The 25,174-nt window shown below is 42.0% G+C and overlaps 1 protein-coding gene across 4 annotated transcripts in view; it reads right to left on the reverse strand.

Annotated features, from left to right (window-relative positions):
* The window catches only part of NPAS3 (neuronal PAS domain protein 3), a 1,959,780-nt gene that overhangs the window by 1,660,907 nt on the left and 273,699 nt on the right, over positions 1–25,174 (reverse strand). The window contains exon 1 of one of the 4 annotated variants that reach the window (XM_033951268.1): positions 1,612–1,722. The exons of the other annotated variants lie outside the window; for them this stretch is intronic. Within the exon in view, the coding sequence (XP_033807159.1) occupies positions 1,612–1,634 (23 nt within the window). The 5' untranslated portion in view covers positions 1,635–1,722. Of the gene's footprint in view, positions 1–1,611; positions 1,723–25,174 lie in introns of those variants that run through there. 4 annotated transcript variants of the gene reach the window in all.

The following is a 25,174-nucleotide window of genomic DNA, read 5'->3' on the forward strand; positions in this document are numbered from 1 at the left end:
TAATTTACTTGGATTTCAGCAAAGCCTTTGATACAGTTCCTCATAGGAGGCTGTTGAACAAACTTGAAGGGCTGAAGTTAGGACCCAAAGTGGTGAACTGGGTCAGAAACTGGCTGTCGGACAGATGCCAGAGGATGGTGGTTAATGGAAGTCGCTCGAAGGAAGGAAAGGTGACTAGTGGAGTCCCTCAGGGTTCGGTGCTGGGGCCAATCCTGTTCAATATGTATATAAGTGACATTGCTGAAGGGTTAGAAGGAAAAGTGTGCCTTTTTGCAGATGATACCAAGATTTGTAACAGAGTAGACACCGAAGAGGGAGTGGAAAATATGAAAAAGGATCTGCAAAAGTTAGAGGAATGGTCTAATGCCTGGCAACTAAAATTCAATGCAAAGAAATGCAGAGTAATGCATTTGGGGATTAATAATAGGAAGGAACCGTATATGCTGGGAGGAGAGAAGCTGATATGCACGGACGGGGAGAGGGACCTTGGGGTGATAGTGTCCGAAGATCTAAAGGCGAAAAAACAGTGTGACAAGGCAGTGGCTGCTGCCAGAAGGATTCTGGGCTGTATAAAGAGAGGCGTAGTCAGTAGAAGGAAGAAGGTGTTGATGCCCCTGTACAGGTCATTGGTGAGGCCCCACTTGGAGTATTGTGTTCAGTTTTGGAGACCATATCTGGCGAAAGATGTAAGAAGACTTGAGGCGGTCCAGAGGAGGGCGACGAAAATGATAGGAGGCTTGCGCCAGAAGACGTATGAGGAGAGACTGGAAGCCCTGAATATGTATACCCTAGAGGAAAGGAGAGACAGGGGAGATATGATTCAGACGTTCAAATACTTAAAGGGTATTAACGTAGAACAAAATCTTTTCCAGAGAAAGGAAAATGGTAAAACCAGAGGACATAATTTGAGGTTGAGGGGTGGTAGATTCAGGGGCAATGTTAGGAAATTCTACTTTACGGAGAGGGTGGTGGATGCCTGGAATGCGCTCCCAAGAGAGGTGGTGGAGAGTAAAACTGTGACTGAGTTCAAAGAAGCGTGGGATGAACACAGAAGATTTAGAATCAGAAAATAATATTAAAGATTGAACTAGGCCAGTTACTGGGCAGACTTGTACGGTCTGTGTCTGTGTATGGCCGTTTGGAGGAGGATGGGCAGGGGAGGGCTTCAATGGCTGGGAGGGTGTAGATGGGCTGGAGTAAGTCTTAACAGAGATTTTGGCAGTTGGAACCCAAGCACAGTACCGGGTAAAGCTTTGGATTCTCGCCCAGAAATAGCTAAGAAAAAAAAAAAAAAAAAAAAATTGAAATTGAAATCAGGTTGGGCAGACTGGATGGACCATTCGGGTCTTTATCTGCCGTCATCTACTATGTTACTATGTATATTCAAATATGAGATTTTGGGGCCATAAAAATAGCCCACAAATGGGAGACCTGGTTTATATTTGGGTCAGCGCTGACCTGCCCCCCCATCCCAAACCTATTGCAGTCTACTGTCGGACCTGCCATAAGACCTAGTGGTCCAGTGATGGGTCGGGACAGGAGGGATCCCTCCCGCTTCCTGTCCCGGCCGACTCTAAGAACTTTTACCTCCCTCCCGCCTCCCCCACATACCTTTTGAATCCCTGATGGTCCATCAGTGAACCGCGGCAGGAGCGAACTTCCTTCACTCCTGCCCTTACAGAGCTGCTAGCTGATTGGCTGCCAAGAGTTCTTGCTGTAAGCCGCAATGATTCCCTGTTGAAAATTGTGGGATATAAGAAGTTGCATTGTATTGTATTAGCTTGTGTGTTGAAACCCTTTCTACGTCATGTATCTATATAATTGTACAGAAAAAGCCATGCTAACCCTGTGCAAAGCTTAAGTGCATCAGCCTCAAGAGGAAGAAGGAAAGAGGTAGAAGTAGTGAAAAAGCTTCTCAAATCAGGAAAAGAACAATTTATTTTAAAGAATTTGGTCATTAGAAGAAACAAAACCACAAGCCTATCCTGTCAGCCTTTTGTTTTGTAATTGCTATTTTATTCCCAAGATAAAATAAATCAAAGCATTTTAAGCTTCAGAAAACTGAGTGTGGGCCAGGCAGTCTTCACATCTTTAAGAATATTGGAAATTACATGATTTAGCAAAAGAAAGATCACTACGGCTAAATAAGAAGGATAAACAGGAGCAGCTTAATGACCTAAATCAGGGTCTCAAAAAACTTTCTCGAGCTGTGGCACATTAAAGGTAGTGGTCACGGCTCGAGGCACCCGTAAGTGTGCGGATGTTGCCATGATGACATCACATGCATGCATGCATGACATCATCACATTGACGTCCACGAGTGCATGATGGCCCTTCAGACGGGCCTTAGGGGGTACCAGCAAGGAAAAGGGCCGGAGAGAAGGACAGGCGCTGGCGCCCGCTAATTGCCCACAGGATGTGCCTCTCGCCACAAGAGGCATGTCCTGCAGTCAGGCAGTTGGCGCAGGTGCCTCTCCTCCTCCCCAGTGTGCCGCAGCACACCTGAAATCTCAGGAGGCACACAGTTTGCAATACACTGACCTAAATGTTGTTTTTTTAAAAAAAAACAACCCACATACATTTTGGCATCTTGATTACTTCACCATTCTATCAGCTCATCCCAATGATCTTTGCAAAAGAATTGTACCTCCCAGTGGCCATTTGGTTCTATTTGCCTAGACTTGGTGTTGTAAACTATTATGAACCTTTTAAACAAAAAAAGCATTTTCACTCTTAACTTTAGGATCATTTTTAAAATCTAGGGGAAATGTGCTTGCAACTTGCAACTTTCCCCCTGCAGCAAATGTAAAAAGCTTGATCTTTTCAAGCCATCACTTTATTTATTTTAGCATTTATAATAATGGCTTTATTTATATCCCGTCATATCTTTTCAGTTCAAGACGGTGTACAACAAGAGGAGCTGTAGGACAGCAAGGTGGCATTATACCAGTTAGCTTTGGAAAGCAGTGGAAGACAGTTGAGTGATGGGGTGATAAAGGGAAAGAGGTAAGATGAGATAGGCGATGAGTAGAATTGAAGGATCAAATAAATTTGTAGAATAAGTGGGCTTTTAGTATTTTTCTGAATGAGTGGCATGTTAGTGTGTTCAGGTTTATATTCAGGTACTCAAGTATTTTTCCCTATCTGTCCTGGTAGGCTCACACTCTATCTAATGTACCTGGGCCAATGGGGTAGGGTTACCAGATTTACCTAGACATGTCCTCTTTTTAGAGGGCATGTCCGGGCATTCGGATTGGTTTTCAAAACCCAGCACTTTGTTTGAGACTTGTGCAGATGAGGACAGAGCTTGCATGAATGGGGCAGGGGCAGAACTTGTGGGGACGGGAAAATGAGTTCCCAAGGGGATGGGGAAAAACTTGTCCCCATGTCATTCTCTAGTAGAAATTGCAACCGGGGCACGTTGAAGGTATGTTTTGGGCATGGCCTGAGTGAGTCAATTATGGGAACGAACATGTAGGACCTAATATTTCCATGTAAGTATTTATAGTTGCTCCCTGCCATATATATAGGTTTATCAAAAGTGCTTATTTTAGTTGCGCTGTAGAAGAGGGAGTAAGGGAGCTATCTTCTTTAACACGTCATTGTGTATTTCTCCACTGCCTCCAAATTAAAAAAAAAAAAAAAAAAACCCAAGTTTGTGGCCTGAGCACTCAACTCAACAGGTTAACCGCATAAAGAAGACTGCATAAAAGTCAGTCCTATCTTTATGTGTTAACCTATAGCTGGTTAAGTGCTGAATATTTTACCTGGGACCCCAGAAATTCAATGCTGGTGCCCGGACATGGCCCAGCACTGAATTTCCAGGTTTAATGTTGGCAACAATCAAGAAAATGTTGATCGCCGCCAGCTGAATATCTGACCCTAAATTTACTTTTCCCAATTTATTCATTTTTTCAAGTTATAGCTTAAAGTGAGTACAGCAAATAAGTAAAACATTTATCGTTGTAATATGAACAAGTCACAATCCATAATAAAAAAGACATTGCCTAAATTTCTTAACTGCATTTAAAGATCTGATGGAAAAGGCAGTGATGAAATGTCCTGCCATCTCTATTCTAAAACGACTATAAAAAGAACAAAAATCTCTGGACAGACACTAAGGGCTCCTTTTACAAAGGTGCGTTAGGGTCTTAACGCGCGGAATAGCGCGCTGCTAAAATGCCACACGCGCTAGCCATTACCACCTCCTCTTGAGCAGGCGGTAGTTTTTTGGGTAGCACGCACTATAGTGTGCGCTAATCTGGTGCGTGCACTAAAAACACTAGCGCACCTTTGTAAAAGGAGCCCTAAAGTATGAAAGAATCAAAATGACACAACTAAGGGGCCCTTTTTGCACTTTTTAGCCTAGATTCTATAAAAGGCACATACCAGTCGGCACCTAGGGTCAGATTCTTTAGTTGGCAGCCAAAAAGATAGGCGCCTGCAGCTTAGTGGCGCCACTAGCGTAGCGAGGGTGGGATCACCCGGGGTGGTGGCGCTCCCCTTCCCCCACTTCTCCACCCCCACTCCTTCCCTGCCCCTCCCCCCCTTCCCTAATATCTGTTTAGTTTCCCGGCATTAGCTCTCCCTCTGAAGTCACTTCCTAGTCGCGGGACCCGAAAGCAGCATCAAAGGGGAGCGCCGAAGCCGGCACGAGCAGCTGGTTGGAGCTGCAGCTTGCACCATTGAAGAGGTAGAGGAACAGTGTGTGGGGGGGGAGTGAAGGTGCACACGATGAAAGGGAAGAGTGGAAAGGTGGGGGGGGTGGAGAGGAGCCGGCGCCCCTACCAAGACAGCACCCGGAGCAGACTGCCCCCCCCTGCCCCAGCCTTACTACTCCACTGAATGGCAGCTAACTTAAGACATAGGCACCTGAAATAATAGCCTATCCCTCTCTTTTACTAAGGTGTGCTAACCGATTAGCACACACTACACTTCTCCCTCCGTATTTGCGGTTTCGACACTCGCGGTTTCACGTATTCACGATTTTTTCGTTGGCTTGCTCCGCCCCCCCAAATTACATCATGATTAAAGTTCCTTTCCTGTTGCTGTACAGAAAAAAAGGTTTAGCGTTTACCAACATTCACTCTGCTTCCATGCTTTCTCCTATAAAATCGAAGTTTCAAAACTTTCACCCAGAAAAACGCTGCTTCCCAGCATCCATAGAGAGAAATGCTGCTTCCCAGCATGCATGGAGAAAATCGCTTGCCTGCTTAAAGCTTTGTGAATCGCTGCTTGCCTGCCAAAAGTTATTCACGGTTTTTTTCATATTCGCGCCTATATCCGGAACGCATCCATCGCATGTAATGCTAAAAGTTAATGCATCCATAGATGGATGGAGAAGAGGAGACTTAGAGGGGATATGATAAGAGGGCACAGAGAGATCATGAAGGGCATAGAGAGAGTAGAGAAGGACAGATTCTTCAAACTTTCGAATAATAAAAGAACAAGAGGGAATTCAGAAAAGTTGAAAGGGAACAGATTCAAAACGAATGCTAGGAAGTTCTTCTTTACCCAACGTGTGGTGGACACCTGGAATGCGCTTCCAGAGAGCGTAATAGGGTGGAGTACGGAACTGGGGTTCAAGAAAGGATTGGACAATTTCCTGCTGGAAAAGGGGATAGAGGGGTATAGATAGAGGATTACTGCACAGGTCCTGGACCTGTTGGGCCACTGGCACGATGGACCTCAGGTCTGACCCAGCAGAGGCATTGCTTATGTTCTTATGTTCTTATGCATGTGTTAGCGTTTAGCGTGCGCTAATCGGTTAGCGCACCTTAGTAAAAGAGGGCCTAAGTCAAATGTATAAGTGCTAAGGAACTATCACTTGTAATACAATGAAGATCAAAAGGTTAGGCATTAAATACTGGAATCACAGACGATAGCACCTCTTTTCAGTATTGTGACATCTACTCAGAGACATGTAGCCCTGCCAAGGACTTAAGTCCCTAACGCAGGACCCACCACCCAATCATCGCATATGTGACAAAGTAGATCTCTTTCAATGTTGTATATTCCTAGACTTTGAAAAAGTTCATAAAGTAAACACTTTTCTTAAACAATCTTTAGGACCCTACCTGAAATAACAGGCCTGGGTTTCAAAGGCCTACATTATAGACACCTAAGTCCTTTAGAGAATCGTGTTATGCACCACTAGGTACCATGTAATAGGCGACTCCAGATAGTGCAAAACACTGCCATTAAACTGATACATAATCGAAAAAAATACGATCATGTTACACCACTTTTGATCGAATCCCATTGGCTTCCTGTCAGTCACCGTATTACTTTAAAAACTTACTTTTAATCTTCAAAACTCTATCCTCAAATGAGCCTCAATATATTAATAAATTACTCATTCCACATAGGATATCTCGTTCCCTTAGGTCTATTAGCCAAAATCTTTTAGTAGTTCCCTCATTGAAAATTATTGGAACCCGTCATCTTGACATTTTTTCTGTAATGGCTCCACAATTATGGAATGCCCTACCCCAATATCTTAGAGATGAAAATGACCTAAACCATTTTAAAGGCACACTGAAGAGCTTTCTTTTTAAAGACGCTTTTAATTTATAAATATATTTAATGTTTACTTTTCTTTTCTTTTTTTTCTCTCTTCTCTCTCTAAAGGAAGAGAAAAAAAACAAAAAAAAAAACCCAAAAAAACCCTCCTAACTTTTTACTCTCCCTTTTTCCTACTGTTTTTACCATTTATGTCCTCTTCTATAACTAATAATAATAATTGTAGTTCAGCCCTTCTTCTCCATATGTATCTGTAAGTTTGTATGTCAATCTGTTAAACCCATGTTATTTACTGATTACATTGATGTAAATTATATTTTACTTGTTTTAATTTGTACATCGCTTAGTAAAATTTAATAAGCGATTCATTAAGTTAAAAATAAACTTAAACTTAAACTTAAACCTATCTTTTGTAAAATCGCACCTAAGAGGATAGGCGCCTATCTCCCAATTAATTTTAATTTTTTTTCAATTATGTGCATGTTAAAGCTCATAATAGAAGCCAATTCACTATTTAAGTTAGGCGCCATTACACGCTTATTTATTTAGGCACCTCTCTTTAGGTGTCTCTTATAGAATTTCCTCCTATTGGCTTCATTGGCGCTGATAATTAAAAGCACCATTAAAAAACAAATTTAAAAAATTAATTAGCCGGTAGGTGCCTACCATCTCATTTATTTATTTATTTAAAACACTTGTAGCCCATATATCAAGCATCTATGCGGATAATAGCAGCACATACATACATAGTTAAAACAAACATGACAGTACATAAGACAGTAAATAACTTACTATCCAAAACCGTACTTAAAAAAGTTAAGGCAGTAAACTACCAATTTAAACATTACTCATGTTTGGAAAAGCCAAACCAAAAAAAAAAAAAATGCTTTAGGCCGCCTCATATAAGATTTTAAATATCAGTGTGCATTTTAAACTCTAGCTGAGCTTCATTCAGAAACCAGTGAAGCTAAACCAGAAGAGAAGAAACTGTATCATATTTATGAGCAGAGAATATTTAATGAGCTGCTACGTCATGCATTGACCTTGACATTCCAAATACATATTACAGTAATCTAATTGAGATAAGAGTTATGATTTACCACCAAAGTCAAATTAAATATATTTTTGATTTTTTTTTTTTTTTTTCCAGTTTCTGGGTGACCATAAATGAGGCTCTAATAATATGCCACCAAAATCTTTACAGTTGGTTCCAGGGAATATCTATTCATTCTTATTGTCAAAGGATTAGAATTATCTTGCAGAGATCATGGGCATTCCTAAAAGTTATGTGCACAGCTTAGGTACAGGCATGTAGGTCTGGCTTCAACGGTACACCGATGAAAGCGTGCAGGACATTGGCGCGCCAACAATCACACACCGACACCTGTGTGCAGGATGAAAACGCTCCACCGGATCCGCAGCATTTACGCCTTAACATTAGCGTTCTGAGGGGAGGTGGGGGGGGGCGGAATCCCCCAGTACACTTATAACTATTCACACTCCCATTTGGGAGGGGGTTGGGAAGGGGTTTTGGAGGGGGAACCCCCCAATACACTGAAAACTTCTATTCTCTCGCTGTTTGGGAGTGTTTGGGGAATTATAAGAGTAGTGGGGGGTGTTTCCCCCCCCCACACACACACACACCCCCAGCGGGAGCGCGAGTTGTTATAAGTGTAGTAGGGGGTTCCTCCCCACAACCCCCCTCAGAACGCTAATGTTAAGGCATAAAAGCGTAAGCGTAAGCGGCAGAGCGCTTCGTCCTGCGCCCAGGTGTCGGCACATGATTGTCGGCACGTGAATGACCGACACGCTTTTGACGTGCCACCGGGTTCCACTGGCCTAAATGGGCAGGCCTAAAGTTACACAACGCACAGGTGCTTAGCATGATTCTATAACAGCTATGCATGCCTTGTAGAATTGCATTGCACACTGTTCTAGTCAGCACCGATTTTGGGGGATGCTATATATAAAATCAGGCCCTAAGTGCTAAGTTTTTACACATTTACGCATGCAAAGGGGCGTATACCACAAGTGCCTTGGTATAGAAATTGCCTTTCACCTGTTTAATGCACTTTATTAAAAGGCCCCTAAAAGACCTAAAACATCAGTTAAGTCATTTCTTCTCAGAGAAGAGGAATAAAAACCACTTCTATAAGGTCATAACCTTAAATCAGTGGTCTCAAACTGAAACCCTTTGCAGGGCCACATTTTGGATTTGTAGGTTCTTGGAGAGCCTCAGAAAATATAGTTAATGTCTTATTAAAGAAATGACAATTTTGCATAAGGTAAAACTCTTTATAGTTTATAAATCTTTCCTTTTGGCTAAGTCTTAATAATAATATTGTCATTTATAGCTAAAGAGACATATGATCAAGAAATTGTTTTATTTTACTTTTGTGATAATGATAAACATACCGAGGGTCTCAAAATAGTACCTGGTGGGCCGCGAGTTTGAGACCACTGCCTTAAACTAACTGAAAGACAGAGCAAAATAAAATGGTTACCGCTAATTTTCAAAACCTCATTGGTAGCTTGGGGTGTCAGGTCAAAAGTGCGCCGGGACAAAGGCACGCGCAGACAACTAAGCATAACGCGGAGGCCCGAAGAAAATGACTGTTTTAAAGTGCTCCGACAGGGAGAGTGGGGAGGGGGAACCCCCCACTTTACTTTATACAGATAGCGCCGCGTTGTGGGGGGTTTGGGGGGTTGTAACCCCCCACATTTTACTGAAAACTTCACTTTTTTCCTAAAAAAACAGGGAAACAGTTAAGTTTCCAGTATAATGAGGGCGGTTACAACCCTCCAAACCCCCCACAATGCTGCCGCCGCAATCTGTATTAAGTAAAGTGGGGGGGGGGTCCCCAACAAACCCCCCTGTTGGAGCCCCTAAAAACACTCTTTTTCTTCGGCGCGCGCTTCCGTCTTGCGCTCAGTTGTCGGCGCGCGCCTTTGTCTTCGGCGGTTTTGTCTATGAACCGTAGCTTGGCCTTTTTTAAGGGCAAGTTCCCCATCTTTCTGACAGCACCAGGAGAAGGTCTGCTTCCATTGGTCTCTAGCTTGATGCATTTATAAAAGTACAGTTGACTAAGGAGTGCCTCACCTTAGTCCTCAGTGCCTTACATGAAAGTGTATTTAACCAATCCACTACCTCACTGAATAAACTCTGAACAGATGAATTCATGGCTAAAACCATATTCGTGAATTCTAAAACTATCCCCCTGTTTTACAAAGGTGCGCTATGTTTTTTAGCGCACGGTAAATATTATCACGCGCTAAATGCTAATGCGTGCATGTTATCCTATGGACGCATTAGCGGTTAGCGCACACGTTGATTCAGTGCATGCTATATCCACGCTGAAACGCTTAGCGCGCCTTTGTAAAAGAGGCCCTATATTCTTAAAATGCTCAAAGCCATAGTTTGTCCTGTAACTTTTCAGCTGTTTCTGCCATAAATGCAATGAGCTGGTCGCTGTATTAATACCTTAAACACAGAGCAATAAAGGTCAGTAAACAAGTTATGACACCTTTCTGCAAAACTGACGTTAGCACAAGTTGTTATTCAGACCGGCGGGCACAGATTTCCTGAAATGAATACATTTCTCAGAATTCACTCAACATGTAGTAGGTTAGTTCAACACAACTTGATGTTGACCTGCATAGAAATGCAAAAGAAAGCCCCACTGGAATCAGGACCCTCAAAATGGAGTTTGTACCTGCACCTGTCCACCTAATTTATAGCCAGCCTACCATAAACATCATCTCTTTCATTATTCCTCTATGTAAAGATATGTGTTCACTGTAGAAAGTCTGGGACTTGTTGCCACTGAGAAGATCTTTCACATCTCTGCATTCCCACTAACAAAAGCCGGGAGGGACAGGCGTTCATCGCATCAGGCGGCAGGTATTAGGATTAGCACTGAATAAGACACCAACAGAATGTCAACCCTATCAGTTACTAAACACGCATCATACAAACTTTGTCTTCGTAAGACCCTCTGCTCTGCATTTGTCTTCAACCTGAATAATTAACAAGAACACGCTGCCTGCCAGCAGCTCAGGGAATTCAATTTTAAAGATCAAATGCATATCACGTCCGCAAAAACTCAGACCACACACGCACTGGGATGTACGACAACCTTTCAAACATTAAGAGAGGGAGACTAGAGCTCAGATTTTTTTTTTCTTTTCTTGCCATGCTAAGAACTTGGCAGTGATCTCAAACCTAAGGATTATTACTGAAGCCTGGGATAAATTTGAGGCCTTTTGTATTCTTGTCATAGCAATAACAGCAAATAACTCTACAGTACCTGTATGCTCTAATTGATTTAACCCTTTTGTGTGTGCTCCACAATAAAAGAAGAGGATGATTTTCCTTAGGCAATAATCTGCATTAGATATTTCTGTCTGTCCCATGGAGAGATCACCAATTGTGTTGGGCAGCCAGAAAATTCTTGTCGATTTTTTCCTATCGGTTTTTTTCCTCATTCTGGAATGAATGTTGTTATGAGTGAACCCCTTTTCATAACTGGTGTGCATAATGGGCCCGATTCTAAATATGTCGCCTAAAAAAATCGGCACCAACTAAGGTGGCGCTAAGCATGATTCTATAAAAGTTAGGTGCCCATTATAGATTCGTGCTTAGGCAGAGCTAAGCATTCTAACTTTTTTTTATTTTTTTATATTTATTTATTTATTAATTTTCAATTTAAATCAAGCTAACCACTTGTACAGAAAGCAATAGTCATAATAACAAATAATCATAAGGTAATTTAACATCCAATAAAGAAACATTATTTAACTATTTATGCTCAAGTCCTCTTACTGGATCCAAGTTTACATTTAGCGAAAAATTAAAATAACAGAAATTTTTTAGCAAGATGCTAAAAGCAGAAGCACTGAAAATGAGGTTTCTTAATTATATTAGGGTTCAAGATATTCCTCTGTCCAGACGAGACGTTGCTACATTTACATGGGTGTCTCAAATAAAAGGTGGCCCCCAGAGAAGTAACCCCAGGTTTCAAAAGAAGAAATTCACGGCGACGCTTCTGTGTCTCCCTTGTAAGGTCAGGGAACATCTGTACTTTACAACCAAGAAAAATTTTTTGTCTATCTTTAAAGTAAAGTCTTAATAACCATGTTTTATCTAACGGAAGCGCCACAGTTAGAATAAAGGTTGCTGGTGATGCCAAGTCTTTATCAGATGTCTCCAATAATTCTGAAACATTTAAAGTTTGTTGGCCCAGTTCTTTTTGTTGATTTACAGAAACTTTCATCGGCAAATAATAGACACGTGAGAATGGTGGTAACATTTCTTCTGATACTTCTAGGATTTCCATCAAATATCTCTTAAGCATTTCTCTTGGATTTACCATTTCTAATTTAGGAAAGTTAATTAGCCTTAAGTTATTACTACAAGAATTGTTCTCAAGCATTTCAACTTTCCTTCTCAAGTTGGTATTATCTTTAATTAAAGTCTCTTGAAGTTGTTTAGATGTAATTATTTCCTTTTCAATTTTCTGAATAGATACATCTGAGTCAGACAATTCTTTTCTTAAATCTTTAAGTTCTTTTGTGTGTTTTATAATTTTTCCTTCCAGGTATTGAAACTTAGGCATAGTGGACTTTACAAAACCAGCAATTAAGTCCCACAATGAATCTAAGGTTACAACTTCAGGTTTAACCAAAGAAATTGAAGTTTGTAAAATAGTAGAGTGCTCACCATTCTGTAGAGATTCTTCGAGGCCTGTCTCCTGGATATCGCCCCCTTATAAAGTTGGATTCTCCTCAGGCATATTTGTTAGAGCTCCTTGAGTATGAGCCCCAACCTCCAAACCTTCTCCCAGATTTAATCTTGCCTCTGAGGGAGAGAACACCACCAACTCCGGGGTTTCCCCGCCCCTGGGAGAACTGGTAACCTGAGGTTGTAGGGGCGGCGCCCTTGCATTGGGGCTCAGCGTAACATCGTGCCCTGGAGGAACAACTACGGGTTCGCCTCCCTGTGTCCTCAGCGGGCCACCTTCCGACGCCCGGGAAACCTCCTGCACTCGCCTCAAAAGCCGTTCAATGTTGCCCAGAGAGGGAACCTCGGGACGCCGCGAGACAGCAGCAGTGTTCCATCCTCTTCTCTTAGGCATAGTTATGAGTAACCAGAAAACCCTTTCCAGGGTTCAATAGTAAAGAAATTCCTTAATTTGTGAACAAGCCCGACGCGAGCAGCTCAGCACGTCTAGCTTGAAGCAGCCATCTTGGATCCACCAGCATTCTAACTTTTAGGTGCACTCCATTTATGTCAGGGTTTTCTTGGCCTAAAGTTAGGCACCTAACAGATCCTAATTCAAAAACGCGTGCCTAACTAAAAAACACGCCCATAAACTGCCCCTATCCACAACCACTTTTAACTATGCATTTTTCACTAGGCACTATTTGTAGAATCACACTAACCAAGATAGACACCTAACTTTCAATTAACTCATGCACTGCTTTCAATTTATGCTAATAGATCTCATGCATATTTATTGGGGAAATCCTGAAAACCTGACTGGATTGCAGCCCTCGAGGACCGACTTTGACACATGTGCTTTAAAGGAAGGAAAAGAGAAATTCTTGGTTTTGTAGACTGCAAAGAATTGAAAGAAATAGGAACTAATGGCATAAAAATTCCATGTAAAATTTTAAATATTATACTTACACATTTGAATTGAATTCTGAAACGGACTGGAAGCCAATGAAGAGCCTTCAAAAGAGGGGAAACATGGGGCTCCTTTTACGAAGGTGCGCTAGGGCCTTAAGGCGTGCACTAGCGCGTGTTAAATTCCCAAGCGCGCTAGACGCTACCACCTCCTTTTCGGCAGGCAGTAGATTTTCAGCTACCACACACTATAGCGCGCGGTAATTTTGTGCATGCGCTAAAAACCCTAGCGCACCTTCGTAAAAGGAGCCCATGGTCAAATTTTCTTTTACTAAAGATTAGTTTGGCCGCCGTGTTTTGAATTAATTGTAATCTTTTTAAGTTACCCTTACTCAAACAGATGGAGAGAGAGTTACAATAATCTAACTGTGCCACAATTATGAGTGATAACTCATTGTTAGCAAGTATAAGGCATTGTTAAGGGGATGGGAATAGCTCCCAATGTTTACTAATTTGTACATGTCAAGCTCTGAAAAATGATGGGTAAATGCTCTACAGGCTGTATCATTCTGTTATAGACTGGGACTCTCTTTTCCTTATTGGCTGAATAGCTGTGATCCTAATTTGAGGTTTTCTTTGTAATTTGATTCCTATTCAGTATCTTTTCTGTATATATTAATTAGTCATACTGAAACAGGCTTTGTGGCATCTATTTATCCTGATGAAATTGAATGGAAAAATTCTCTACATTTTAGTCTCAATAAATCTTTTTATTATTATTAAGATTTTGAAATGTATACATTTCAGTAATAATAAAGACCAAACAATACAAAGATGAAAAGAGAGAAAGAAGCATAACAATTTACCTTGTCAAGAGGGAAAAATAAAGCACTGAACCTTAGACATGCATTACAGTATAATCAAGAAGTCTAACCTTTCACAATTATACCTTATTGCTTTAAGCACTCCATCAGATGGATTCTATCTGAGCAATTCTACAATTGGGTATCTCTGTTCACGCTCCCCGAGGACACATCGTAGGAGCCTATTCTATGATGGAACCTGAACACCCAAATCTTGTTATGGAATACTGGCATAGCACGGTATTGGGCAGGCCTAGTATTTCTGCTCTTGCAGTTACATTAGCCACTGACCTGGCATAACTGTGAGCACATAAATACAGCCAGGGTCATGCATAAACCTAAGTATTCTGTCAATTATTTGTGTACATGGGAGCCCTTCCCATGTTAGAACATAAGAAGTTGCCTCCGCTGGGTCAGACCAAAAGGTCCATCGCACCCAACAGTCCGCTTCCGCGGCGGCCCATCAGGTCCATGACCTGTAAGGTGATTCTTGTCTAAACCCTTCACTCCCCTTTCATAACCTATCTCTACCTCTATCTGTATCCCTCAATCCTCGTATCTTTCAGGAATTTGTCCAATCCTACTTTGAAACCCCGTATTGTACTCTGTCCTATCACATCCTCTGGAAGCGCATTCCAGGTGTCCACCACCCTCTGAGTGAAAAAGAATTTCCTAGCATTGGTTCTAAACCTGTCCCCTTTCAATTTCTCCGAGTGTCCCCTCGTTCTTGTGGTTTCCAGTAGGCTGAAGAATCTGTCCCTTTCTACCTTCTCTATGCCCTTCATGATCTTGAAAGTCTCTATCATGTCTCCTCTGAGTCTCCGCTTTTCCAGGGAGAATAGCCCTAGCCTTTCTAGCCTGTCACTGTATGAAAGGTTTTCCATACCTTTTACCAGTTTCGTCGCTCTTCTCTGAACCCTCTCAAGTATCGCCATGTCCTTTCTAAGGTACGGTGACCAATATTGGACACAGTACTCCAGGTGCGGGCGCACCATCGCACGATACAGCGGCATGATCACTTCCTTCATCCTTGTTGTAATATCCTTCTTAATAATACCCAACATTCTATTCGCTTTCTTTGAGGATGCTGCACATTGTGCCGCTGGTTTCATTGTTGTATCCACCAGCACACCCAAGTCTTTTTCAAGGCTATTTTCCCCTAGTACTGTTCCCCCCATTTGGTAACTGAACTTCGGGTTCTTTTTCCCTATATGCATGACCTTGCATTTCTCTGTGTTAAAGTTCATTTGCCATTTATTTGCCCACTCCTCCAGTTTCTTTAGGTCCCTTTGTAGGTCTTCACATTCTTCCACTGTTCTGACCCTGCTACAGAGTTTAGTGTCATCAGCAAATTTTATAATTTCACACTTTGTCCCCGTTTCTAGGTCGTTTATAAATACATTGAACAACAGCGGTCTGAGCACCGACCCCTGCAGAACACCGCTCGTGACCCTCCTCCAGTCTGAGTAGTGGCCCTTCACTCCAACCCTCTGCTTTCTGCCCGCCAACCAGTGTTTTATCCACCTGTGCATGTCCCCTTCCACCCCGTGGTTCCACAGCTTCCTAAGTAGCCGCTCATGGGGTACTTTGTCAAAGGCTTTTTGGAAGTCGAGATAGATGATGTCTAGGGGTTCCCATTTGTCAATGGTCTCCCCTTTGTCCATCTGGCTGTTAATACCTTCAAAAAAGTGCAGTAAGTTCGTTTGACACGATCTTCCCTTGCAGAAGCCATGCTGGTTTGCCTTCAATTGTCCATTTTTTTCTATATGCTCACTAATGCTGTCTTTTATCAGCGCTTCTACTATCTTGCCTGGAACTGAAGTCAAGCTTACCGGCCTGTAGTTCCCCGGGTCGCCCCTCGATCCCTTTTTAAAGATAGGTGTGACATTTGCTATTTTCCAGTCCTCCGGGATCACCCCAGATCTCAAAGATAGGTTGCAAACTTGGAGTGTTTCCGCTATTTCGTTTCTTAGTTTCTTTAGTACCCTTGGGTGGAATCCGTCCGGGCCTGGTGATTTGTCACTTTTTAGTCTATCTATCTGTTTGAGGACATCTTCCTGGCTTACCTCTATTTACGACAGTTTTTCTTCTTGGTTTCCATTTATGATCTCTTCGGGTTCTGGTACATTTGATGTGTCCTCTCTTGTGAAGACTTACGAGAAGAACTTGTTTAACCTGTCAGCTACCTCTCTTTCCTCCTTTACCACACCCTTTCTGTCGCCATCATCTAACGGTCCTACTTCTTCTCTTGCCGGTTGTTTTCCTTTAACGTATCTGAAGAACGTTTTGAAGTTTCTTGCTTCCCCAGCCAGCCTCTCTTTGTATTCCCTTTTTGCTTTCCTAACCACTTGGTGACATTCCTTTTGGTGTTTTTTGTGTTCCTTCCAGTTCTCCCCAGTTTGGTCCTTTTTCCACTTTTGGAACGATTTTTTCTTGTTACTTATTGCTTTCTTCACTTCATTTGTTATCCATACTGGGTCTTTTGTCCGATTTTTTTTGCACCCTTTCCTAAACCTGGGGATGTACAGATTTTGTGCTTCTTGCACCGTGTTCTTGAATAGGGACCAGGCTTTCTCTGTCTCCATCCTTTTCAAGCTGTTTCTGAGTTTCTTTCTCACCATTGCTCTCATAGCATCGTAGTTCCCTTTCTTGAAGTTGAGCGTTGTTGCTGTGGTTCTGTTCACTTTTGATGTTCCTACTTCTAATTTGTACTGGATCATGTTGTGGTCACTGCTCCCTAGTGGTCCTACTACTTCTACTTCCTTCGCAGGTCCCCCTAGCCCTTTGAGGATTAGGTCGAGAGTGGCATCCCCTCTTGTTGATTCCTTGACAAGCTGTTCCATGAAGCAGTCCCTCACAGCCTCTAGGAACTCTCCTTCCCTCGCACAGTTGAAGTTTCCAATACTCCAGTCTATCCCGGGGTAGTTAAAATCCCCCATTACCATCACACTTCCGTTTCTACATTCCCGCCTCAGTTCTGCTCCCAATTCTTTGTCGTCTGCTTCTGTTTGTCCAGGTGGGCGGTAGTACAGTCCCAATTTTATGTCAGCTCCATTTCTTCCTGGTAGTTTAACCAATAAGGATTCCAATCCTTCTGCCTTTGCTGCCGGGTCCACTCTGGTTGAGTGAATAGTGTCCCTTATATATAGTGCTATTCCTCCACCCTCCTTGTGAGTCCTGTCTCTCCTATAGAGTTTGTACCCTGGCAGTACTACGTCCCATTTGTTTTCCTCTGTCCACCACGTTTCCGTGATTCCAATGATGTCTAGGTCCTCTTTTTTGGCTGTGATTTCCAGCTCTCCCATTTTGGTCCTTAGGCTCCTTGCATTTGCGTACAAGCAGTTTAAGTCCTGGTTATTTCGTTTCCCTGCTGTTTCTCCTTGTGATTTGCTCCTCTTGCCTTCCCCCTCTTGGGCTGTTCTGCTTACATATATTCAAGTTTATTCAAATCATTATATATCGCTTACCGAATATTACATTACATTATATTACAGATTTCTATTCCACCATTACCTTTCGGTTCAAAGCGGATTACAAAAAGAGTTCTGGAAGAAGGGTTACAAAGTTAGATCAGAGATTGTTTCCAAGAGAGGTATAAGAAGGATTAGGGGTTGGGGAGGGGATGGTAAGAAGGGGTATTCATGGTATTAAGTTTTATTAAGGGATTTCTTGAAGAGTATACGTAATAATAAAAAAAGGGGTAACTTACAAATACACATTTAAAACAGTCAACTAGATACATAAGGAGAAAAGGAGAAAAATATAATATTTAATTAAAAAAAAGTATAATGTAAAAGGAAGGGGCAGATATATTTAAAATTGTGCAGTGTTGACTAAGTTTAAATTAAAATAATTTCAATCTTGTCAGTAAAAGGGAGTGAATGATAATGAATGCCTCCCCCTCCCATAAAACACTATCTGAAAAACATAGACGTCCAAAAAGTATTCTAAATTGGAACTTGGACGTCTTAGTCGCCAGGACATCCAAGTGCCGATAATTAAAACCGTCTTTCTATACGTCTAGTGAGGTGTTCCAGCCTCTGTACGTTCAGAGCACGAGATGGGCATGTTATGGGTAGACTTTGGGTGATCTCAAGGATGGGTTAGACATGGACGTCTTGCAGCGATAATCAAACATTTTGCAAGATATCCTGGATGGAATTTATACGTTTGGAACTAGACATGTTTTAGAAGGGTCTAAGTGCCACAAAGGTGCCCAAACCGACCAGCTGATCACTACTTGTATCAAGGTAAGACACCCCCACACTCCCCCAGTGCTCACTGACCCCCTTCTACCACACAAAAATGAGAACAAAAAGGTACAAAGCTATCTCTGAAACAGAAGCATCTGGTATGGGGAAGCCTAGTAGAGTTGAACATAGGTGTCTTAAGTAGCCTTGTAGGTGGGCTAATGAACCATAGAGACGAAGACCCAGGCCCATAAGCCACTCTAATCACTACATTTATGTTAGAACGTGTGAACCCACACAAAACCTACTATATTGCCATATAGGTGCCACCTGCAGCCATAAGTATGATTGGGGCAGTACACAGGAATGTATAGTAGGTTTTGGGGGGGTTGGGGGCTCACCCTAAATTATAAGGGAGTTATGGTGAGACATACTGTCATCAGAAGGAGACAGTCCCAGCTTGAAGGAGCTTGAAATCTAAATATTTGTATTGGTCGCCACACCTCAAGAAGGACATAGTAATGCTTGAGAGGGTCCAGAGAAGAGCGACAAAAATGATAAAAGGTATGGAAAACCTTTCATACGCTGACAGGTTAGAGAGGTTGGGGCTCTTCTCCCTGGAAAAGCGGAGACTCAGAGGAGACATGATAGAGACCTTCAAGATCATGAAAGGCATAGAGAAGGTAGAAAGGGACAGATTCTTCAGACTATTGGGAACCACAAGTACAAGGGGGCACTCGGAGAAACTGAAAGGGGATAGGTTTAAAACTTATGCTGGGAAGTTCTTTTTCACTCAGAGGGTGGTAGACACCTGGAATGCGCTTCCGGAGGTTGTGATAGGACAAAGTACACTACGGGGCTTCAAGGAAGGATTGGATAAATTCCTGAAGGATAAGGGGATTGAGGGATACAGATAGAGGTAGAGATAGGCTATAGAAAGGGTACAGATAGATAGGGGGATTGAGGGATACAGATAGAGGTAGAGGCAGGTTATAGAAAGAGTATCGATAGAAAAAAAAAAATGAGAGGGATTAAAGGGCTTAGACAAGGACTACCTTACAGGTCATGGACCTGACGGGCCGCCGCAGGAGAGGACTGCTGGGCACGATGGACCTTTGGTCTGACCCGGCAGAGGCAACTTCTTATGTTCTTAGACAGAACAGACAAACAGGATGGGGGGGGGGGGGTTAGGGAGGATAGTTAATCTGCTGGCTAGGGTGGTGAGCAGTGGGCAATGGGGAGTAGGTTTATGCATTGAAGGCTATCTCAGTCAGGTTTTCAGGGTATCCACAATGAATATTCATGAGAGACATCTGCATGCAAATCTCTCCCATGAATATTCATTGTGGATATTTGGAAAACCTGACTGGCTGGGGAGTCCCCAGGATAGGTTTGAGAACCACTGGATCAGAAAGATGGGTTTTCAGTCTGCTTTTAAACAAGGAAAGGGATATGATGAATGAACTCAGGCAAAGGGGTGGGTAAAACTTCTGATTTCCATAAGCATTTTACACAAGACACTAACTTAAAACTCAAAGAAGGCTTCATTCTGGACATGAACTAACTAGGCCCAAAGGTTGAGCCTGAAACAAAAAGATAATTAGAAATCCACACCAAGTCCTAGGGGGTCTCTGGCTTATATAAGGGCAGGCAGAACCTCTGCAGCAATCCTAACAGGGGATGCTGTAATATAATGGCATGTATATCTCCTCGATATGAACTAATGTGCACACAGATGATTATAACACACACCTTCTAACACTTCTCAGTGCTCAGAGAACCATTTTTAGCTTATGAGACCGCTGGGTAAGCAAAGTTTTTAGCCCACTACTGATACGGCTCAATTTTTAATCATTGAGAGTATTATACTTATAGATACTACAATGATTGAGAATTGAGCCGTATCAGTAGTGGGCTAAAAAATTTTGCTTACCCGGCGGTCTCATAAGCTAAAAACGGTTCTCTGAGCACTGAGAAGTGTTAGAAGGTGTTATAAACATCTGTGTGCACATATAGTTATATCTGTTTGCAGTTTAGTGCACTTGGGGCAATTAATCATTCCTGAATATATATCTCCTTGCCAGAAACCAGGAGCATACTGGGTCTTAAAAGGATCCTTACATATATGATAAAAAAAAAAAAAAAAAAGCAGAAGAGCTACCATTTACTAATCAAGATTTTTGTAAGAGGTGGACAGTTCCTACATGAACCACTGACTTTCCATTCACACTGAGAAGTCACTGCTAAACTTGCTTCTGCTTGAGTCCTGGACAGAATAATACTTCACTAACTTAAGAAATAGACACGAGAATGTGGAAATAGTTCTAATTCCTTTAAACTACTGATTTAAAATAACTATTTTGCCAAACTATATATTGACTAGATCTATTGTTCAGTGTAAATTAATGGTTAATTACAACTTGAAATAACCTACTTAAAAAAACTGTGTTGAATTCCATTTGCATGATGAAGGCTTCTGTTTAAAAAAAATGTTTTATAACCACTAGTTCTTATAGTTCTTGGACTTGCGTCAGAGATAATTCTGTTAATTTGGGGAGGGTTGGGATGGGTGATATAGAGTTGTTTCTTACTATGCTATTCATGACCTGTTTTTTCTGTGATTTGTTTGATTTTTGAAAATGAATAAAAATATTTAAACATTAAAAAATGTTTTAAATACTCAAATATGCAAAATAAGGGCTTTGACTCAGTATGTTGTGCAGAAGTTCTGTTGTGTTTTAGAAAAAAAAAAAAAAAAGAATGTATCCAGGATTTGATCTATAGTAGAAAATAATTTATTTTCCACTACAAAATCATTTTGTGTAAGGGCCAATACTATTTTTCATTCCTGTTCAAGATTTTGCTACTGTCATTGAAATTTAAATTGGAATCTTTGGGTATTGTCCAGGGCTGGGACCTGGAGCTTACCAGTGTGGCTATCACCAGCAGAATAAAATTGAGGCCCTGCCCTTGAGCCCTAGGGCTCAGTCTCTGAATAATGCTGAAAATGTTGTGCCATGCATGGATTAGCAAATTAAAAGAAGTTACAAACCTCCATTAGGGCTCCTATAACTCTTGCTGCCTTCCAAACCGAAACTCAGGCTTGGCGTTTCACTTACAGAGATAACTGACATAGGCTCAGATGATGCTGTGGTGACATTACATACTATATCCTGCAATGACTTTAATCAATAACATTTCTGCCATAATAGAGCTTTTAAAGATCTCAAAACCTTGAAAGCCACATCATAGAACTTTAGATTAGAGATCAAATCTATCACAGCAAAAAAACTTACAAAGGACCCAGCTGAGCCCCAAACAGACTTCTCTGATCATTCCTTGTCCCAAAATAGGAACAGGGGATGGAATATGATATTCCACCTTTCAGTGGTTACCATCAAAGTAGTTTACATATCATATACAAGTACTTATTTTGTATCCAGGGCAATGGATTGTAAAGTGATTTGCCCAGAGTCACAAGGAGCTGCAGTGGAAACTGAACCCAGTTCCCCAGGCCACCGCACTAACCACTAGGCTAAACCTCCATTTTAGACACGAGAACATCCTCTCATATGAGGAAAGACTAAAAAGGTTAGGGCTCTTTGGCTTGGAAAAGAGACGGCTGAGGGGAGATATGATTGAAGTCTACAAAATCCTGAGTGGTGCAGAATGGGTACAAGTGGATCGATTTTTTTACTCCGTCAAAAATGACAAAGACTAGAGGACACTCAATGAAGTTATAAGGAAATACTTTAAAACCAATAGGAGGAACTATTTTTTCACTCAGAGAATAATTAAGCTCTGGAACGCATTGCCAGAGGTTGTGGTAAGAGCGGATAGCGTGGCTGGTTTTAAGAAAGATTTGGACAAGTTCCTGGAGGAAAAGTCCATAGTCTGTTATTGAGGAAGACATAGGGGGAAGCCACTGCTTACCCTGGATTAGTAGCATGGAATGTTGCTACTCCTTGGGTTTTGGCCAGGTACTAGGGGCCTGGATTGGCCACCGTGAGAATGGGTTATTGGGCATGATGGACCATTGGTCTGACCCAGTATGGCTATTCTTATGTGAGCCGAGTATAGGATAATTAAGCCACTGTAACATCATTGATGAGATTGTCTCTGAGGCACTGTGGAATGAGGCATTATGACATCACAATCTCAGCTCTGGAATGTTGCACTCATTGGGGTTCCAGAATCTTGCTATTCTTTGAGATGCTGGAATGTTGCTACTATAGTAGTCCGCCGAAATTCACGGGGGTTCCGTTTCAGGAACACCCGCAAATTTTGGAAAACCGTGATTGCGGTTTTGCGTCTGTCAAAAGGCAGGAGAGTACAGCTGGGGCGGCGGCGGGTGCAGAAAATCATTCAAAGTGTGCTCTGACTGCTTCTTCCTGTTATTAAAGTCAGGCTACACCAATCAGGAGCTGCGTGTCAAAGCAGCTCCTGATTGGTGTAGCCTGACTTTAGTTCAGGACTTTAGTACAGGAAGAGGCGGTCGGAGCATACCGCAAATTACTGAGTCCGCAATTCACGAACCACAAATTCGCGGGGGAACACTGTATTTGGGTTTTGGCCAGGTACTAGGGATCTGGATTGGCCACCGTGAGAATGGGCTACTGGGCTCGATGGACCATTGGTCCGACCCAGTAAGGCTATTCTTATGTTCTTATGTAAATCCTGACAATGTTTTCAGCACAGGATTAAGGAGTCTGTTTATCAACCCATAATGCAAATGTGTAATTAGTAAATAGCCCCCACTGCATATCATGCAAGTTGCAGTAAACAATCCACATTGAGGGTTGATATATAGACCCCTTGGTTTATATTTCTCTCAACAAAGTGGATTCTTTAGGGGGAAGGGAGGAAGAAACAAAGATCAGTAAGTTAGTGGTTTGTGACTTCCCGGTTTATGACTTTGCTATATTTAATTCCTACTCTAAAATTGTATGATATAAAAAAAAAATTGAGATGTTTATAAAAATCATGACTTATTTTCTTTCTTTCTTTTATTAGTCTGCCTTAATTCCTTTTATGACGGGTTGGGTTATAAATATTGTCCTTTATTGTTTATAATGCAATATTTTCTACAGTGCTTACGAGTACTATTGATTGGTAGAAGTACAATACCAAGACTTCATATCATCTTCACCATAAGCTGTGATAGCTTTTCATTTAGTATAACAAAACAAATATAAAAGAAACAAAAAGTCATACTGAATGCATAGAGACAATTTATTTATTTATTTATTGCTTGGTACTTTCTATATTGCCTTTAACTGCCCTGTTGCAGATCAAAGTGGTGTACAATCTATCCACATAAAAGGAAAAGAACTAGAAAATCTGTGATAGGAAAGCATAGCCCAGTGGTGGTGAACCTATGGCACGCGTACCAGAGGGGGCACTCAGAGCCCTCTCTGTGGGCACGTGCGCCATCGTCCCAGCACCGAGTTCACCAGAGTTCATTAACCCCCCGCCGACCCTCCCATCACGAGGCCAACATACCTTCGTTCTGAACAGCAGCGGCGCAGGGAAGGCCCAGGCGGGGAAAGCCGCGAAGCAGCCTGTTCAGAATGCTGCAGCCACTGCTGTTCAGAATGAAGGTATGTCGGCCTCGCGGTGGGAGGGTCGGCGGGGTTCTGCTGCATGGGATGGGAAGGAGGGATGGAAAGATACTGCGCAAGGGGATGGGTTGGTGGGGTCGTTGGGGTTCTGCTGCACGGGGGAATGGCTTCGTATTATCTGTCCAAGTTGCTTAAATTCTTATCGTTCATTTTACACTAATGAATGTGCTCAGTTATATGTTCCTTAGAGGGCGAGTCTTGTTTGAGCTGGAAAACAAGTTCCACCAATAGATTATCCAAGTTGCTTAAACTCGTATCATTCATTTTACGCTAATGAATTTGCTCTATTATAAGACCTCAAGACTTTTGAATTTCAGAAATGTTATGACATTTGAAATTCAGTTTAAGGATCTGTAATTTGTTTATTTGTTAGCCATTTAAAGCTCTATTTTATAGGGAAGATGTGGCAGTCAAAAACAATGCTTAGATTAGATCTAACGCAACACAATGAAATTGCTTTCGGGGTTCGACTGCACGGGGTAAGGATGGGAGGGAGAGATATAAAGATGCTGCACAAGGGGATGGGTGAGAGGGGAGGAAAGATGCTGCACAAGGGGATGGGTGAGAGGGGAGGAAAGATGCTGCACATGGGGGGATGGGGAAGAAAGGAAAGAGGAGGAATTGGAATGGAGGAGAGGAAGGGAGAGATGATCATTGTATACAAAAATAATAATAATAATACATCCCAAAAATAAGCCCTTGTGCGTTTTTTGAACCCAAAATTAATATAAGACAGTGTCTTATTTTCAGGGAAACACAGTACTAGAAAGCTAGAGGGCTGCTCCCCTCCCCCTCTCCACGCACACCTGAGGACATTTCTCACATCACCCGCCCCTCTGCCTAGCAGCCCAATGCCGGGTTGGCACTTTGAAATAAATAAGTGGGTTTGGGGTTGCAGTTTGGGCACTAAAAGGTTCACCATCAGTGGCATAGACCATCAACCAATAACAGAGAGCACGCACAATACTTATTTTCAGGTCCTGTCATCCAATATTGACCTCAGCAATTCAGTCATGGGTCTTACTTCCTGAGCATTTTTTTAAGTGATATTGCTGAAAGACTGTCAGACAAGATATGACTCTTGTGCATGAAACCAAAATCTGCAACAGAATGGACAACCCTGATGGTGTGAATAAAACGAGGAAGGACCTAGCAAATGGTCTGAAATTTGGCAGAAGAATGGTCTGAAATTTGGCAACTAAAATTTAATGTTACAAAATGCAAGATCATGCATTTGGTCTGCAAAAACCTAAGGGAATAGTCCAGTTTAAGGGGTGAAGAACTTTTGTGCACAAAAAAAGGAGCGGGTCTTGGGTGTGATCGTATGTGATGATCTTAAGGTGGCCAAAC

This window comes from Geotrypetes seraphini, chromosome 7 (assembly GCF_902459505.1).
Source record: "Geotrypetes seraphini chromosome 7, aGeoSer1.1, whole genome shotgun sequence".
NCBI classification, from domain to species: domain Eukaryota; kingdom Metazoa; phylum Chordata; class Amphibia; order Gymnophiona; family Dermophiidae; genus Geotrypetes; species Geotrypetes seraphini.